The 19,828-nt window shown below is 40.7% G+C and overlaps 1 protein-coding gene across 1 annotated transcript in view; it reads left to right on the forward strand.

Annotated features, from left to right (window-relative positions):
- The window catches only part of DCBLD1 (discoidin, CUB and LCCL domain containing 1), a 36,693-nt gene that overhangs the window by 2,811 nt on the left and 14,054 nt on the right, over positions 1–19,828 (forward strand). The window contains exons 2-6 of the mRNA XM_010165747.2: positions 1,576–1,788; positions 13,254–13,391; positions 13,967–14,018; positions 14,765–14,837; positions 16,603–16,736. Of these exons, the coding sequence (XP_010164049.2) occupies positions 1,593–1,788; positions 13,254–13,391; positions 13,967–14,018; positions 14,765–14,837; positions 16,603–16,736 (593 nt within the window). The 5' untranslated portion in view covers positions 1,576–1,592. The remainder of the gene's footprint in view (positions 1–1,575; positions 1,789–13,253; positions 13,392–13,966; positions 14,019–14,764; positions 14,838–16,602; positions 16,737–19,828) is intronic.

The raw sequence follows: 19,828 nt of genomic DNA on the forward strand, positions 1-19,828 counted from the left end.
TATTTGCTCAAGAGGCCAGTTTGCCTTTCATCTTGAGTATATTCCTATATATTCTGAAAGCAATACAGCTTGGATAACAAACTTGAACATATGTTTTTTAAAGCTTGTGTACTAGGAAATCTGAAAAACCATATTTAATGTTTTATGGTGATATGATTTTGGATCTATGTCTCCTATTCACCTCTGTTCCAAGCGTGAACCTGCGAGAAAATTAAATAGCAGGCAACAAAGCTAGTAAAAAAGACAAAGCTTCAAAATAAATGCTGTTGCTTGTGAAAAAGTGGTTGAGTGAATTGGATGAAATGGTAATGTATTTATATAGTATCAAGTCAAAGTTTGATAGCTTGGAGGTTATCTTTGCACAGCATGCCACTTTCACCCCAGTCCTCGGTATGGCACATTTCTTTATCAACACTTAATTTCTTGTTGTTCACCTTTGAATAATCTTATCAAATCTTAAGTTTGTTCCTCCTAGTGATTGTGGAAGGAAATTCAGAAAGTAATTAAAATGAACAGACCAAAACAGTTTAACCAAAATATCCCCAAAAGTAAAATTTCAGGTAGTTAAAGTGAACATTAAGAATCCTGCAGAGCTGTGAATTCACAATTTTATGAATATTTCTAGGACTAACTTCAGTTTTGCAGTGATAAAGGGTAACAGTATACAAGATTCCTGTATAAAGACTGCCTATGCCCTAACCAGCCTAAAACTGAGGGCTGCCTATTACATGCCATGTACATGTGCCACTAGTTCCACTATTGCAATAGTTTCCTTTGTTTGGAAGAATTAAATTGCTTAAGCTTTAATATATAAAGTTTAATTTAGTGGTATGCTTTTTTAAATAGTTCACTAAAAATTGCTTCCTTTAGTAGTCAAGGTCTCTTATCTGATACCTGCTTCCTTCCCCTCCGTGGATGCTTCCTGTTTTCCATGTCAGTCCCCGCATCCCCCCATGTATTTCCATGCACCTTTTCCTGTTGTCATACATTCTGCTGCAGCTGCTCCTCAGATGCCTTCACCAAGGAAAGGCTTCAAAGCCAAGCTGGCTCCTACACAGCACCATGAAGAAACACTTTATGGGTGCCTACCCTCACCCCTTGAGCAAGGAGGCAGCAGCACATACACCCCCGGGCATGCTGCCATGTGAAGTAGCCTGCGCCACTAATGGTGCGCATCCCACTTTTGATGCCCCTCTTGTGTCTTTGCCTTGTGGAATTGCATCTTCAGGATTTCAGTAGTGTTGGGCTGTACCTGTTACATGTGGAATTGCATCTTCAGGGTTTCAGTAGTGTTGGGCTGTAAAGCAGAAAGCCAGAGAGCCTCTGTACAGGACTGACAAATACATCTTAGTTCATGAGTGTTCCTAACCCACCTTTCTACTGCTTCACAAGAAATATGACTGTATTTATTTTAGTTACCTATGTTCTACCAAGAGTATAACTGGAGTATTACAGAATACTTTTTTAAAAGGTGGAAGTGCACATGAGACATGATTATGTGGCTAGTATTTTCTTACACATTTTTTATTGAGGAATGTGTTTTGTTTCTCTTCCTTGTTTCTTCTCCTACTGCAGGGGATGGATGTGGGCACATGGTGATGTATCAAGACAGTGGGACCCTGGCATCCAAGAACTATCCTGGGACATATCCAAACTACACTCTTTGTGAAAAGAAAATCCAAGTGCCTCCGGGAAAACGCCTGATCTTAAAAATTGGAGACCTGGATATCGAATCACAGAAATGCGAATCCAGCTACCTTACCATCCAGAGCTCTTCAACATTTCATGGTATGTCAAAGATAAGGCAATGGTTGATGCATGAACTGGTAAAAGTGTGAGTAAAAGCCAGCTGAGCCAAATGCAATAAACATTAGCCTCTGTCCTTTCCTCCTTCTTTCCATATTCAAGTGTGTCATCCTCATGCCCAGCTCTGGCACATCTACTCCAGGGGCTCTGTCCCCAGCCCCACAGAGCTGGACTAACACAGCTTTGGCACAGCAAGTAGGTGGATCTGTATGAGCCTTGTACTCTTCTTGGGTAGGGGAAGAGCTAGCTCCTGAAACAGAGACAAGAAATTGGAGTCAATGATCCTGCATGTCTTTATTTCTAGGCAGTTCAGGGCTCAGAGAGGAGATAACCTTTATTATTGCTAGCTATTAGTCACTGATAACCTTTGCTAATGTACAGGCTTTAATATTTCCAGATATTAAATGCGTGCAGCCAGTCTGCAGTCCTGCAAGTGATTTGCACAGGAAGATAAGTGAGTAATACGCTATAGCTGTGCACTTAAAACAATCATAACAACAGCATCCTCCCCAGGGAGTACCTGAGGCCTTCCTCAAATCAGTTTTCCCATCCAGTTGTTGTTGAAACTTTTGATCTGCTCTTTCTAGAAGAGTCAAACCGATTTTCAAGTCAGTGTGCCTTTTTTCAGAAGTCCAATTTAAATTCAGGGCTGCGGGGAGTTCACAATGCAGGAATAAACTCTCGAATCAACAGTTCATAAAATTTTGCCTGCTGGGAGCGAGCTGTAGCCCTTCAGTCAGCTGAGGCTGAATGTGCTGTACTGGACTTAACAAGCAGAGTGGATTCAATGGGAAAAGACAATGAAGAGATGAGCTACACAAAGCCTGTGCAGTTTTTCCAGTCACCCAGCTCATTGCTTGGCTCAGCGAAGTGTGTGGTTCTCCTAAGCTGAGGGATTATTGCCTTTCATTCATGAGCATCATAGGCCTATCACTCATCTGCTAAGATAAGATCAAGTGAGGTATTAAAGCCTTGCTCGAAAATGAAGGTAAAGGTAATTACTGTTCTCGTGGGGGAGGTATTACATTTTGAAACAGCCTTCACCAAGAGTGGGCAGTGACATGTTGACATCTAAGCCTTGTGTGGAGCTTGATTTGAGGCACAAGGAATGTTTCTGTTCATGTGTGCTGGAAATTTTTATGTTGTTTACCTTGTTTCAGGACTATAAATAAGGAGTTGTGTTCACCTGAAGCAGTCTGTTTGTACTTGGCAGTAAGGGAGAGGTGTTTAGTATTGCATTATCATATCTTTGAATAATTTTTATTTATGCTATCCTGACATTTCTAATCAAAGGCTTTTCTACGAAGCAAGGATAAATCAATATATTGTTTTCTGAAATAAAAAATGAAGCTTAGATGTTGATTGAAATTCTGGCTCCTTACACATCAGCCTGCAGACATTTTCACATAGTTCAGTCCTGCACTTACTCAGCCTGTAAACACGGAATACCTGTGTGTTATGCAATCAGATCCATGTAATGAATTTCTCTAAGGTATTCCCACACCCATTTTCAGATCTGATTGGTAATGCCTGATGCATGTGGACTATAATTTACATTCTGAGTAGTGAACTGCACAATTAGCAGGTTTTGCTCATATCTGATTAAACAAGTTTTATATCTTAGGCATACATACCATCTGTAATGGTTTTTGTGGTCTGCAACTCACTCTAGACTTTCCCACTAGCATACCTACAGAGTCTCTGCTCTACATTCAGGTAAATCCATGCAGAACAACAGTGTGAAAATAGTGCTATATGCATGAAGTCATTATATCGCTTGTGTTTTAAAAGACACAGGAATTCAGAGATGAGATTAGAGTTTCTCTAGTTGTTTCAATAATTTTGCTATAGCTCTGGGTTTTAATATGCATTTATGTAAGAAAAAGAAGCTCCGTGAATGGGCACTGACTGCTAAGTCCATTCAGTCTGTTAAGTGTCCTTTCAGGTAGCTGTTTCTGAGCCCAGATCTCTTCTTCACAACCCTCCACTCTTCATGGACATCTACAGGCAGGTCAACATATTCCCTTTGCCCAAGAAGATACTGACTGTTGCCATCACAGTTCTTTCATAGGATGATGGAGAGTTGAAAAGATTTTTCAGGCATTGAAAACACCTGAGCTAATCTCTGTATGTTTTCTGTATTTGATCTGAGTTTAAAAAGGAAAATCTAAAAAGCTAAGTGTGAAAGCTGTCAGTGTGAATATTACTCATGTTTCAAATTAGCCGAGTAGTCTTTGCTCTTTATTTAAGAGGTTTGCAATTATAAGAAAATAAGGTCCAAAGGGAAATGTTTTAAATACCATGCTGATCTCTTCCACTCTACAGAAAACAACAGAGTGAATGTCAGTATGCATACAAATGTCTATTGAGGAGTGTATCTGAAGCTTAGAAAATTGGTCAGAGGCAAAATACTAGATTATGCGCATCTATATAAAATTAGTGTAAAAAAGTCTTCAGGTGGCAAAGTATTGCTTTCCTCCCATGTGTTGTCTTTCCATTTAACTGTGATTTGTTCATCAGTATAACTTTCTGCTGGCATTTGTGCAATACAGCAAGGAGTAACTCAATTTGTGTTTGGGGTATTTAAGTTCCAAGCAGTCAGGGGAAGCTGTTATATACAAATTAATGGATTAACTGATTTGTTTATGTCATAATACTGATTTCTCCAGTTTTATAAGTCAGTGACTACAGGTTAGACCATTTACATGCAAGTTTTATTTAAGCTGAAGACATTCTTCAAATTTTGTAGACTGATAGAGAAATACTATGAATCTAATTTCCTATAAAAGCATGTAGCGTTGCGTATGCCAGTCTACTGAAGCCTCACTGCTCAACTGAGACACAAACATGACACTACAGTTCTTCTGCCTTTTATAGTTCTCAGCTTTGATGGACCTGTGAAGGCAGCCATTGCGTTTAGGTTTCTCCAATATTGCCATCAAAAGATGGTCATTAAATAATCTTAATGAAGCTCTAAAACTGGAGACATAATGTGGCTGAACACTGTATGTCTGGACTATTACTCTGTACGCTATTTTCTTCAGTGTTCACTGGAGAAAAAACCTGTAACAAGCATTTTCTTTTCAACAGTTAGCTTTGTATCCAGACTTAGACGTGAAAATATTAATCATCAGTCAGCAAAGGTAGTCTCACACCAGTTTTGGTGAAACTGAGTCACCTTTGTCTGATAAACCTTTAAATATTAGCACAGCTTTGCACTTGTTGTCTCTAGGAGAAATAAATAGAAGATCATGTTCTGTTTCAAAGGCATTGCTTTGCACTGGATGAAAATATGGGGGGGTTTTGTCCCACAAAAGGAATCTAGAATAAAAATTATCTCACGGTGTAGACAAGGTGCAAACTTTACTGAAATGCTTTTCTTCTTGAGTTAATTGCATTATCTGAGCATATTAAAAATACTGAGCTCTGAACAACAGCTTCTGATTTTTTAATTAGTTAAAGGGATATGTGAAAACAAGATTAACCATGTGGTCCCTGTAGTTCTCAAGAACACAACTTGCACTGCTTATGAAGGTGTAACATAAATGTTTTAAAAGTTCAATGGGAACTGCTTTTAGTCAGCTTCTTTACATGTCTTTATCAGATTTCTGTACCTCTTTTGACCCTTTTTTCTTATTTTTTCCTCTCTTTCCCCAACTAATGGCTTAGTATTTTTTCCCTTAATTTTGTGAGGTGATCATCACATTGAGGAGATAGATTGAAGAAGAGATAAGTGCCTACTTGCTTCTCCATTCACTTGCAGTCAGTAGGAGGTTGATGCGTTCCTCTGGGGTGGATGTCAGATCTGCTGAGTGACTAGTAATAATTTGGAGAGTTAGTGCTGTTAACTTGTTCTTGCATAATTTACAGCCAGTAACTAGCATGAAATAGATAGAGAAATTACAGAAAATGCTTTCTCCTTCCCGCACCCAGTCGCTAAGGGTTGTTATACAAATTGAGCATTTACTGACGTGTGAGTGTCTGATGGTTGCTGAGGGTGAGTGTGAGCACTTGTGTGCATCCACATGTGTGTGTGTGTGGGTGTGCAGGAGAACTGAGTACCTTTGGATGCCTCCTACCTGTCATTATGACTTGAGGGGATCATCAAACCAGTCTTTCCTTATTGTTTATTGTAATAAATATCTTGCTTGAATAAAGGGTGTGCCCAGCTTTCTTTTTCACCCCTCAAAGGAAACTTGTTATTACAGTATTGTTTCTGGTATTTCAGGAAATCCAGTGAAATGCCCAGACAAGTTCTTGCTGAGGATCAAGTTGAGCAGTTTCTTAATAGTCAGAACTCTTCTAACAGATGGGTTTCGCCTGAGTGGTTGCAGTATCCTGAGGTTTCAGCTTTGGAGAGATTAATGCAGCAAAGAATGTCTGCTTTTCTTTTATCAAATTAGTTCTTTTTTCCTCTTAGCTGCATAAAATGTGTTGTATATTTTTCTGTGGTTTTTGTTAAACAGTTCAGCTCTTTACTAATGAGTCCTAACTGTTGCTGTGCTTCTGTCTTTTGGTTTGGCTAAAACCACAGACATGTTAGAAGTGCAGAATCTCACCTGAGGTCAAGCAGGCAGACCTACAGACGGCACAGGTGGCCCAGACCCTCCCTTTTTATATTGTAATTACTTCTCCAGCCTGACTCTACTTAGGTGCTTGTTTCTTTCCTTTATCACAATCTTTGGCAACCCTTTGTAAATACTAACTGAAAGTTATATTTGTTTTTCCTGAAATAAGAAATGCTTACCTGAGGTCTGAGGTCAGACTTGAATAACTGGGCTGTCTCATCTTGACTAACCAATGTGACTATGTGATAGTTTCACTTGACTAGCCCTTGGCTAGCAGCCAACACAGCTGTTCACCCACTTCCCCCCCACCCTCAGGGGATAGGGAAGAGGATTGGGGGGCAAGGATAAGGAGGCTTGTAGGTTGAGATAAGAACAGTTTAATAATAGAGAGAAAACTTAAAATAATACTAATATTAAAATAGTAAAGGTAATGATAACAGTAACAAAATATGCAAGTGAATGACACCCAATGTTATAGCTCACCCCCCTCCTGACCGAGCCCGGCCTGTTCCCAGATAATGATCCCGGAGGAGCGACAATCCCGAACCGAAACCCCAATCCCAGAAGAACGAGAACCCGAGCGAAAGCCAGAGAGAGCAAGAGAGGAAGAGACCCTCACTAATATACTGGACATGACGTGATATGATATGGAATACCCCATTGGCATATCTAACTGTCAATTAAGTTTATTAATTTAAATATTCTTCTCTCCCCTTAAATCTTGTGCTTGTGGAGTAACAGAACACAAAGTCCTTCTCTTCCAGTGCCAAAAATGTAAACACTGGTATGTTATCAGTGTCTCTCTCACAGCGAGTCCCAGGCTGGAAACTAAAACACCGCTCTTAACTAAAATACCACTCTTCTAATTATTAAAAAGAAAACCAGCTCTATTTCAGCTAAAAACCAGGACAGACTACTCTGTCAACTCATATCTACTGAGCATTAAACACTACCTTCTCCACGTCCTGCAAAGAAGGGTGTAGAGCAGCACTTTTCATCTCCTGGTGCATCCTTGCAGGGTGATGCTGGTTATCCCTGTGCATGTGCATGGCAGGGTTGGAGCAAAGAAGAGAACTCCCCTCTCCCTGCTCCCCTCTTTGGTGAGGAGAGAGAAAGAGTTACTGCTTATGAAAGTGAAGCATTTGTGCGAACGTGGGATGGAGATGAATTTCAAGAATGCAGATGTTTCCATACAACAGATCCTTGCTGGTTTTGTGAGCTGTTTGTGAAAGACTTGCACTCTGGCTGAGTTTTTAGTTCTGAAGTGAAGCAACCATAACCTACGTTCATCACATCTCCTGTCCTTCCCCAGCTACTGAGGTACTTCCAAATTGCTTTATGTGAGGAAAGGCTACTGAATAGAAAGGATCACAATTGAAAACATTGTTTTCTCTTAATAAATAATAATGCTGGAGTGGCAGATCCGTGGGATCGTTGCTATGTGTTGCTCGCCAGCCATGCTTTACTGTGCAAGACTAATGTTAAAGAACAGGGAGAAGATTCCCCATTGAAGAGGGTATGTTATAAGCTGATATCTAAACTGAGTTTCTTAAAGACCCCTGCAGATGACAAACTCCAGATTTCAAATGAAGTTTAGGAATCTGAAAGCAGAATGAGCAGAATGAACTGGACACACAACAGCTAAAGATGGACAGAATTGCTTTTAAAAGGAAGCAAAAGTCTTACAGAAGAGGCAGAAAGTATTAAGAATTACAGAAACAAACAGCATGTAGCCATTGCCAGCTGGTATGAGAGAAGAGTCCTCTAGGCCCAGCACTTCTTAAGGGAAGTAGAAAAAATAAAGGAACATAATTCAACAAAGCAATCTCCGGAAATATGCCAGAGCCTGGTTGACAGTAGAAGTAAACTAGACTTCATAAAACCAGACAATGCTGTAAAGATCATCAGATTTGCAAAACAACACTATTATGAAAAGACAAAAGAAGCAGACTATTGCTAACATTTAAAAAATAAACAACATGTAAAATAATCTCTTCAGTCTCCAGATGGGCCAGCCAAAGGATATCCACAAGACAATTTACCATGTATCTTGGAGGATGTTAATACTGCTTGGAGACAGTGATTCCAAAATAAAAGTATTTCATTTAAGCCACTAAAACTATAGCAACAGATCGGGAGTTCTGGACGAAAGGCATTAAATGTTAGTTTAATTATAGAGAATATTAAATTGGGTACATTAAAAATCCTTAGGCTTGTAATAGATCTCCTGCAGATTTTTTTAAAAAATATATCTATATATTAAAGAATCCGGAGTGAACAGACAGAGTCACAGTTGGGTCAACTTCTAAATGAGACATGGAAAGAAGGCCCTGGCGTCTAGATGTAGTAATACTGAAATATGGAGACTACCTACTCAGTTTCATGACTTATAACACATCTGTTTATTAAATCAAACTTTTTTCTTTGTTCATAAACAAAACAAATAATCCTGCCTACTTTCCCTCGTAGAGCTCCAGCCCAGTCACTTTAACAGGAAACAGGGCGAGAGATCAGCATTCATGACTAGTTTTTCAAGCTGAATATGCAAAACAACCCACCTCACAACCAACGCTAGAAGATGAAAAACTGATAACGTTATCTGGCAGTTCTCAAAAGGGATCTTAAAAAACTTTTGGCTTAGTCTCAAGTTTAAGAATTAAATATTTATCCAGAGTCAAGTCCAAATCCTGCAGTAAAATTTAATAGGGCCCTATAAACAAGTTTATCATTTTCATACCAGGCACAAACCAAGGCTTTCTCCATCGCCCCTCTTCTCCACTATGGTTGTACAGTATTCATACAGACAGCCTAGGGAAATCAATAAATCCTAGGTGGAATGGACAGAGAAGATGAGGAGTACATAAAAGTTTTAAAAGTAGACAATAAAGTAGTATTTCTGTCACCTCAACTGCAAGTAGAAAATACTGACTAGTAAATATAGTTTCCAGATGAAGTCGAACATCTACAGATGCTGATTAGTTTTAATCTTCTAATGTCTATAAAATCTCACAATATATGTATTCAAGGTAATAGGTAAGTCAATGGAGATCAAATCTGGTGGGATTTACTGTGTACATAAAAAGTGCATCTAATTCAGGCATACCACAACCTGAAATGCAGGGAGCCTGGGAGACTATCCTTTTGCTTCTGGCATTCTGGTTATTTACAACATAAATAGAGGACTGCTGTATGGAAGTGCATACGAAAGAGTACACATGGTTGAAATCGAAGACATTATTTTTCTAAATGAATTTAGAAAACAGATGAAAGCATAAGATCCTCCGATCAGTCAAAACTGAACCCAAACTATTGTCTTGACCCTGAATCAGTTTTCTTTTCTAAGCATTACCAGTTGTCCCCTGGGGGAATTTCTTGGAAGACCCTCAATGTAAAATAAATTGATTAGGGGGAAATGAGAATCTGAAGTGGAAAAGGCCACTCTGCAAAAACTTGGCAAAATGGAGAGAGGTGCTGCTAGCCATAAAACAGTATTATTGGGTAAATCAAATCAGAAAGGTGCTTACATTGGTCATTTGAAACACAATAAGCACTGGAAAGAATGGAATAACACCTCTTCCTAAAAAGACTACACATGTCTGTAGTTCTTTCAGGAGTAAAGAAGCACTCAGGTAAGCCAGTAGCTGACTGGTTTCTCTTCTCTAAGAACAGCAATAGATGGGTGAGATAGCGCTTTTAGTTTTTTCTAAAAAGACGAGATGGTGCTTTTACTTTTTTCTAAACCCTAGATCTCAGTGCTTATTTCTGTATTTGATAGCAAGGAAATAAACTCTCCTAGATCTCAGGACAGTCTGAAGACCTGGAAGTGTAGTGATGATATTACCTGAAGTGTGATATGATATTACCTGAATTAATGAGAACTGTGTTGAAATATTTTGAAAGTCTTCCTCAGTTTGCAACAAAAGAACAAGTGAATGTTTTGTAGTATTAATAAATGCCATTACTTTTTTTTTTTTTCTTCCCCAATCGATACAGAAAACCAATAAACTTTTGGAAAATATTCCTTCCTTCAGTGGATACTATTTCTTGCTTTTATGTCCTTTGAAGAATTAGTCATAGACCTCCTTAGTTTTGAGCTACCTGTGGGAGTCTCTTGGTACACCAGAACTGCTCTTGGCAAAAGATAACCGTAGCCTGGTAACCCTTCTTGGGGTTAGGCATTGCATGTTGGCATTGCATGTTGATTTCTTAAATTGATTGTTTCTGAATTTTTGGCTTTCAGTTGGATTATACAACTCTATTTGTCTAGACTTTTTTATTTATTTTATTGGTTTTGCTTATGACATGTGTGATTTGTTTGTATAATTACCTGGAACATATGTAGACTTGCTGCTGGAGAAGACACATAGCCCTGATCCAGCTGGTGTGTGGTTGAGTGAATCAGCCATCTAAATCATACCTACAGAGTAGACAGGTCACTGCCAATCGCTGCAAGGAGAAAGCCAAAGAGAGCTCGTGAGAAAATATGTAGAGACAGCCCTTGAGAGAAGAAAAGGACTGCATCAAGAACAGTGTGGCCAGCAGGAGCAGGGAAGTGATCCTTCCCCTGTACTCTGCGTTAGTGAGGCCACACCTTGAGTACTGTGTTCAGCTCTGGGCCCCTCAGTTCAGGAAGGACATTGAGGTGCTGGAGCCAGAGAAGGGTCCAGAGAAGAGCAACGAGGCTGGTGAAGGGACTTGAGCACAAGTCCTATGAGGAGAGGCTGAGGGAGCTGGGGTTGTTTAGTCTGGAGAAGAGAAGGCTTAGAGGTGACCTCATCACTCTCTTCAACTACCTGAAGGGAGGTTATAGCCAGGTGGGGGTTGGTCTCTTCTCCCAGGCAACCAACAATAGGACAAGGGGGCATGGGCTCAAGCTCTGCCAGGGGAGGTTTAGGTTAGATGTTAGGAAGAAATTCTTTACAGAAAGGGTAATCAGGCACTGGAACGGCCTACCCAGAGAGGTGGTGGATTCACCATCCCTGGAGGTTTTTAAAAAGAGATTGGACGTGGCCCTTAGTGCCATGATATAGTAATTGGAGTTGGATCAGGGGTTGGACTTGATGATCTTGGAGGTCTTTTCCAACCCAATCTATTCTATGATTCTATGATTCTATGACTAAAGCTTTCTTAGGTGTTTTATTTTGAAGAAATGCAATGCCTCCCTGTCTTCTTCCCCCATCTCTGTTCTGGAAAAAAAAAAAAAAAAAATCTAAGTTAGCACTTTACTTCTCCCACTGCAATCTGACAGAAAAGACCTTCTCAAATAAATCACTTGTGCTGTTGTCTGGTATGACACGGTGTCAGATGCTGTCTTTTTGATAAGTTCATTTCCTAAGCAATTTGTTTAACCCTTTTTATAGACATTGTTTTCTCTGACTAAGTTGTGAGTCATTTTCAACACATGAGTACTCCAGGGAAATGTCACACTCCTCACTTGTTTCTCTGCCTGCCTGGCTTCAAGGTACAACTTTTATAAGCCAAAAGACAGAGTTCCTCCTTTGGTTTGTCCCATTCTGCTGACAATTGACTGTTGTTGGCTCTAATAGGGCCGCTCTATAGACTGGTCTTGTTGGTATAAGGCCGGTGAAGTATCTGAGAAAGACCTCACCAAGAGTATCAGCAAAACGAAGAGGCTTTTAAGAACCTGTTAGAAAGGGTACCACTCATCAAATTCGTGCTGTGATTGCAATTTCTTTTATTTCAGAAGTCAGTTTTAAGTTGCCCTAAAGTAGCCACCACCAATAAAACAAAGTTGTCTACAAAAAATCAAAGTGATCCTTTTTCCTCCCAGGGACTTGCTTTAGGATCCAAAAGCTGCCATTCACCAGAACAGATGGGCTGTGGGCTTGTAAAGGGTCTTGTTTGTTTTTTCTCTTGAAAGAAAAAAAACCCCTGCCATTTTACAAAACCCTCTTCTTAGCAGCTTATATTGTAAGCATCCCATAAATTCAAAACAGTGTACCCAAACTGCTTTGGATTTTCTGTCATCTGTGCCTGAGGGCAGCCAGGGACAAGTGTTTGCACCCAGGTGTGGTGACAGAAGGCAAGAGCAAAGACTTTGGCAATCTCAAAATAAAGCTTCCCTCGGGAACTGACTTCTGAAGAAGCAAATGTAATCAAAGAGTCCCGGGCACGCCTGCTGTCACAAGAAAGGAGTGTCCCAAAGACTGTTCCAAGATACTGCAGCTGGTAGCTATAAAACCCTTATCTAATTCAGTGTAAGTGCAAGGCTCTTGTCCCCTTGTCCCAGTCCCTTCATCTTCCCCTTTCTCTCCTTCTTGTCTTTGTTTGAAACTCTGGAGACGTGAAGTGTATACTTCAATTGTCTGATGATGTTTTTAAAAGGAAAATAAATTAAGAAATTTTCTGAATAAAGTGATACTGCCTTGTAACATAATTTGGGTTGTGGCCCACAGGTCCTTGAAAACCGGGTACCCTGTTTGTGATCTTAATCTTTCCCCAGTGGCTGCTGTGCTACAGCAGCATGAGCTGTACGTGTCTGGAGAGTTTATCTAGGGGATCCTGCGTAGATTCCATGGATTGCCTTTGAATGTTCTGTTCTTTAATGAGTTACTGCTGGTTGTAAGCATGCTGCACTTCAAAGGCCAAAGGGCATTAATCATTCTCTTAAGGCTTATGCGATGAGAGACATGGATGCTGGAATTGCTACCATGGAGAGATAATTGGATCCTGGCCAGCTCCTTGTCAGGGTAACTCTGGAGCTCATACCCATAAAGGACCAAAGCCAAAACCCTTTTGTCAACATTTGGATTGGTACTGAAAGAGAATGAGTGTGTTATGAAACTTTGCTAATCATGGGAATATTCCAGTCTAATTATGTCATCTAAACTTTTGAAATCTTCTTTGTTCTGTTTGTAGGGCCATACTGTGGTAATGTGATGCCCGTCCCCAAAGAAATCATTCTGGATAGCAATGAAGCGACTATTCATTTTGAGAGTGGATCCCACGTGTCAGGACGAGGCTTTCTGTTGTCCTATGCCAGCAGTGATCATCCAGGTAAAGTGAAATCCAAAAGCACTATTTCTAAAGGATTGGTGACATAGTCTCCACTATTTCATTATCTTCTCTACACACATAGACTTTAGCCCAAATGTTTGGTCCTAAATCTTTCTGGATTAGCATGAACTATGATATTTTTAATAGCATGTGTGCATGAAACAGCTGTAATATTAACCAGATATAGTAGCTGCTGAAATTCAACTTAGGCAATTTGCAATACCATACTCTTTCATAAAGAGAAAATTAGTACTTTCTCCTTGAAGCTCCACTGTACGCTGAGCTCCAGCATCCACCACATAGTGATAGGATGAAGGGCTAGGAGAGGTTAAGATCTGATCCCTGCATTTAATATTCTGGGGGTCTGTGCAACTTTGTTGAAGGTGTAAAACATAAGAAGAGTAGAAGAGGGAGATGAAAAGAATGAGGGAAAACCATAGCTGTTGTTTTCTATCTAATAAAATTGTTTAAGTATTATATAGAGAGATCTTTATATGTAATTTCATGTGTAGACAAATATTTATCTGTATTTCTACATCCTGCAATGGGGATTGACATTTGTAAACTTTTCACAGATCTAATAACATGTTTGGAACGAGCAAACCACTATACAAAGGCTGAATACAGGTAAAGAGACTTTGCAGTTCTCTGCTCTCTGTCTTGCTTTGCTGTAGCTGTCATGGTACAATTGTTAGAAAATGTCATGTAAGGCAGGTACGGTCTTGGTTTTCTGGGGAAGTGAATGTTTTTGTTTACCCTGATGCTGTAATAGTCCAAGGCCCAGTTGTGAGAAGGAGTAGTGCAGAATGGAAGTCTGTGTCCCAGAAAGACAAGGGATTAGAGTTACAGAGCAAGTCTCATTTGGGTGTACATATACATGCTATATGTAAAAAGCGCTTCCACTTTGAAATTCAAAGTAGCCTCAAATTCCAATGCTGCTCCTGAGAGCAGATCACACCCTGGTTGATACAAGATTATCTGAGGACAAGCTATAATTTCTTGGTTCCTTGAACCTTGTGATAGGATTTGAAATGGTAATAAATTGTGCTCTTCTGGCTGCTGTCTGGATGTGCATGTAGGCTTCTTATCTGGGCTGTGCTGCAAACTCGTGTGGTAGCATTTCTAGAACAAGCGAATTAAACAGACATGCCCTTGAAAAACTGCTTTTCTGGTTCTTTGTGTGCTGCTGTGTGCAGTCCACTCATGAACTCAAGGGCCCATCTATTTATCTCCTAGACTCACTAAGAGACCATCAACCAGAACTTACTGCTAAAATATTTACTGGTCTGAGAGCATTTATTTCATACAATCTTGTTTCTGTGAATTGTCACTACAGTTCATATTTTAAACAAGCCTCTCTTCTCTCACTACAGCAGATATTGTCCTGCTGGCTGCAGAGACATAGCAGGTGACATTTCTGGGAATATTGGAGAAGGATACAGAGATGTAAGTACACAGGATAATGAGGGGAAATTTATAAAGGCAGAAGAGAGAAGCATAGCACAACTTGGTTTCAACTTTTGCTGCTTGACTTTTGTCAGTAATTCTTCCCAGCTGTGTTAGATATACCTTTTATTATCAGTATATGAGTATGTTATCAGTATATAAGCACATGGAGACACTTTTCAAACAGACCAATCAATTGTGTGAGAACAAAGTCCACTGACTGTCAAATACACCTACTGACTTGTGGTTTCTGGCTTTCTGGAAAAACCCTGCATAGGGTTTGTCCCTCTTGAGGCAGTGCTCATCCACGTACTAAATATTCCTATGACTTAAACTTTTTTTTTGCCTGGAGTCCATGTGCATTTCTCTTCTTAAGGTATCTCTTGTAGGGGAAAAAAAATAGATTTCAGTAACATGCAGGTTTTCTTTAAGATTATACCTGCAGTATCCCAGCAGCCTGCTCTGATGTGACATAAATATTATACACTGCCTAATTACACCCCACTGATAACTACCAACCTCTTGGGTTGTTTTAACTGCTTGTTCTTTAAAGTGAAGAAGTTGCCTGAGCGGTTGCATTTATCTATAGTTCGTATCACACGGTGCTCTGCCCTCTCTGTGTCCCTCACGCTGGACTCTCAACCCATCATGCCTCTGAAATCTTTAGGTCTCTCACAGTGGAGTAAGTTTAATCATACCACTGAAGTAAAGTCCCACCTGATCAGAAATACAGCAGTTGCTGAACTTCCAAAACGTCACTGTTCATGTTTAACCTGTTCATCCAGTTATTCAGCAGGCTGCTCCAGCCTGGAAAGTGGCAGAGCTGAAGAAACAAAGAAATGCCACGTTACATTCTCATTAGCTGGAGTTATTCCTGCCCTTCGTTCGGGTGATTAGGAAAGAAAAGCAGCAAATGGCATGACCTCATGCAGATCTTATCTGCACTGAGGAATTTTTGAAAGACACGTTCCCTCCAGCCTTACAGGCGATTCAGCTTTTTTGATGGGAAGAACCTGCCAGGCTTCCCTGGAGCCCTGCTACCTTTGTGTCCCCAGCCCTCCCTGGGGGGGGACAGCCTCGCACCCCTGCTCTCGGCGAGGAGCAGAGCCCCAGCTGGGCCGGTGTGAAGGAGACCAGTCTCTGCCAGCAGCCCCGGGGAATGTCTCCTTTGCACCTTTCCACTGGCCCTTCTCTGCCCTGCCCTAGCCCAGTGGAACGTTGTTGCCACCTAGCTGGCACACACGTTGCCCTGCCTGTGTATTTCAGTGTTATCCCACCTGAGATACTGACAACTGGGCTATACATAAAACCCAGCAGCAGCTAGTCAACACACAGCCAAATTCCTAATGTATACCCTGACTCAAATACTAAGGCGCAGTAACAGATAGACCTGCCTTCAGGCAAGTCCATCACGTAATTACTGTAATTACCGTTTGCTCTTTGCAAAGAGTTGCCTTGCCTTTGACTTTGTTTGGCAAGGACTGCCACAATACTTGTTAGGTTAAAATCTTACAGCACCTTCTCAGAAGCGGATTATTGGCTTTTTCATTTTTTTAAAAAAGGTAACTTTTGGAAACAGATTTTGAAAAAACAGATTTTTTCCCAAAGATTACTGCTTTCCACCCCCCACCCCCCCCACCTCTTATTCCTCTTGAGCCTTTTCAAGATTTTTATGAGCTGTAACACCTGTATACTAGTGACTTGGAAGAGAAAGCATTAGCAGTTTGTCAGACTGATCCTCTGAGCTTTGGCTTCTGCCTTTCAGACCTCTCTGCTGTGCAAGTCGGCGATACACGCAGGCGTGATTGCGGACGAGCTGGGCGGTCAGATCAGCGTCACCCAGCAGAAGGGCATCAGCCGCTATGAAGGCATCGTTGCCAATGGCATCTCCTCGCACGAGTGAGTACCACTCTGGGAGCAGCCCCTGGGGCACAGTGCACTGCCCAGGTCAGCAGAAGTAGGTAGGGACACTCTTTTGGGGAGGAAAAGGTGTTAGTTGTGGGTCTAGGGGTTTTAGGGCTTTGTTTCTACAGCTTTATTAAAATAGTGTTGGCATCAGATACAGGAAAATGTTCCAAGTTTTCAGTGGCATGAATCTCCAAGTTTCCATGTAGGGCAAAGGGAGGTGATTCTGCCCCTCTACTCCACTCTCATGAGACCCCACCTGGAGTATTGTGTCCAGCTCTGGAGTCCTCACCACAGGAAAGACATGGACCTGCTGGAGCGGGTCCAGAGGAAGGCCACAAAAACGATCAGAGGGATGGAACACCTCTCCTATGAAGAAAAGCTGAGGGAGTTGGGGTTGTTCAGCCTGGAGAAGGCTCCGGGGAGACCTTATTGTGGCCTTTCAGTACTTGAAGGGGGCCTATGAGAAAGATGGGGACAGACTTTTTATCAGAGCCTGTAGTGATAGGACAAGGGGAAATGGTTTTAAACTGAAAGAGGGTAGATTTAGACTAGGTAAGGAAGAATTTTTTTTACAATGAAGGTGGTGAGGCACAGGTTGCCCAGAGAGGTGGTAGAAGCCCCATTCCTGGAAACATTCAAGGTCAGGCTGGATGGGGCTCTTGAGCAACCTGCTCTAGTAAAGATGTCCCTGCTTATTGCAGGGGGTTTGGAATAGATGAGCTTTAAAGGTCTCTTCCAAACCAAACCATTCCATGATTCTATGATTCTTTCCCTTCCAAAACATATTTGCAAATAACTTTGTTAGCAGATACATGAATGTACTGTGAACTGAAACAAACACCTTTAATCGGTGTGCTAATAAATCATGACAAATTCATGTTAAAGTTTAAAAGAAGCTAGGAAGAATGAATAAATAAAAAGAGCTGTTGAGCCATAGGGGATTTAATGAACAACTTCTCAAACATTGTGCTTTTGACGTGTGCAGAGTTTTTCTCTTTTAGAATATTTATAGCAAGGGTGTTATATTTACCACTTATCTTCTGACTTTTAATTGTATTGTTGTTGAAGTAGAAATAAATCCTCTAATCTCTATCCAGCACAGTAAGCCCTTCCAGCAACTGCCTCTGTCATTCCTGTTGGTTTATATTTTTTAATTTTCAAATGTTATCTGGATTTTATATGAGGCTTTTATTTTTTTTTTTGTAAGAAGGGAAATCTCAGTCTCATAGCCTACAAGAGCTAAGAGAATAGCTCTGTTTTCCCCATGATTTCTCTACATCATCCTGACAATTTTACAGTCATGGTTTCAGTTATGAAAAACAAACAAACAAACAACCCCCCCCCCCCCAAACCCAAAAAACATTCATTTGGTCTGCTGCTGTGCTTAAACTTCAGCACAAATTGAAATGCTTTATATGTAATGGCACTGGAGTATACAAAGCTAGGTAGCAAGTAGACCACTAGTGGAAGGGCTGTAAATAGTTTTTATTTGTCTCACATGTGTTGCTTGAAAGTTCATTGTCTAAGAAAATTAATGTGAACTTATCTCCAGCAAACCGCAACTGAGGCCTCAGCTCAGGCACCAAGCCCTTCCGTTACACAAATAATACCAGTTCTTTCCATCACACATGCCAGGTTAGCGAAACCCTAAATTAAATACTTTGTGCCTTAACTAAAGATGTTACAGAACCGTTTACATACATTCATGATCCTTGAGAATCCCAGGAGTAACTCAGACAGTAGTGCATAAAATATTGTAATGAAAGGCAGCTGGGATTCCCATTTGTATTTTTTTCACAGTACAAAAGCCAGCGGGCAATGAATGAAGCGTAGAAGACAGCAAATGTACATGTGCTTGGGGAAAACACTGTCTCCATAATTAACCTTTCACCTTAACTGCCAAGTGTCCTTTTAATGTTGCTATTCACAAAATATCCTATACGTTTCATGTAAGTACTAGAAGTACTCACAGAGATGCAAAACTTGCCTCTATTACATCAAACAGGAAAACCTCTGTTTACTTGAAGGAGAGCTGAAACGTGCACCTAGGGATGTCTACATGCTGCCAGAAATTCCTGCAGAGCAGCCAGTGCTGGCAAGGATAAATTGGTGCTCGGACAGCAGTGCTTTAAGAGCTTTTTAGGCAACCTTAAATAAAAGCTTAACCAAGTTCTTAAAACCTCATTTACAGTGGATTTCAGTATTAAAGGTTTAAATTATTTAGTGACTTTAGCTGAAACTGACCTCATCAAAAGCTGCTGCTGGAGTGCATCGAGCTGTTAAATATCTGCGTTGTAGTGTGACGGTGGAGTTATGGCTCGCTTGCTCACCAGCCCTCAAGAGCTGACCTTGGCCTCCCAGCTCCATTTTTCAGTGGGTTTGTTACGCTCCAGCATCTGTGAGGTTTTCGGTTCTCATGATCCATGCGTGGACCTGCACCCGCTAATGTTATAACAAAGATCAAGTGGCTGGATTTACTGGGCAGTTCTTATACCCCAGTACGAATACACGGGGGTTTAACTTTGTCATGTGAGCTGTCCTGTGACCATACATCTGCACACGTGAAGACATTTGTCTTTGAAAATGCAAGAAACCTCATGCTTGTGAATTGTGGAAGGTTAAGTTCAGCGTTAACCTGCAGTGCTTATGAAAAGCTTGTTTGAGACTTGGCTCTGTGGAAAAAGAAAAAAAAAAAAAAAAGCATTAGGTGCTAACATTTATTTATTATGGGAAGCAGCATCCTTTTTTTGCAGAGTTACCAGCACAGGTCACCCGTGTAGTCCCACCACCAGTACTGTTGGCGAGGTGAGGAAGGATCCTGAAAGTTGCCAGGAAAATGAGGAGCACAGGGCAACACCATCTCTTAAAGGACAAAGTGAAATTTGTGTGACAAATGCCACCTGCCACATTAGGAAACTGATGAATTACCACTTAGTGAATTAGTTTGTCCTCTTCAGTGACTTGCAGAATTATAGCAGAAATATTTCAGCTTGGTTTCATAGCTTTATAGACCTTAGAAACACTAAACTCCTCCCTTTCTTTGCTAAAATTGCAGCCCTCTATTTGAAAGCGATCTGAGTGAC

Source organism: Antrostomus carolinensis, unplaced genomic scaffold (assembly GCF_000700745.2).
Source record: "Antrostomus carolinensis isolate BGI_N321 unplaced genomic scaffold, ASM70074v2 scaffold1274, whole genome shotgun sequence".
In the NCBI taxonomy this organism is placed as follows: domain Eukaryota; kingdom Metazoa; phylum Chordata; class Aves; order Caprimulgiformes; family Caprimulgidae; genus Antrostomus; species Antrostomus carolinensis.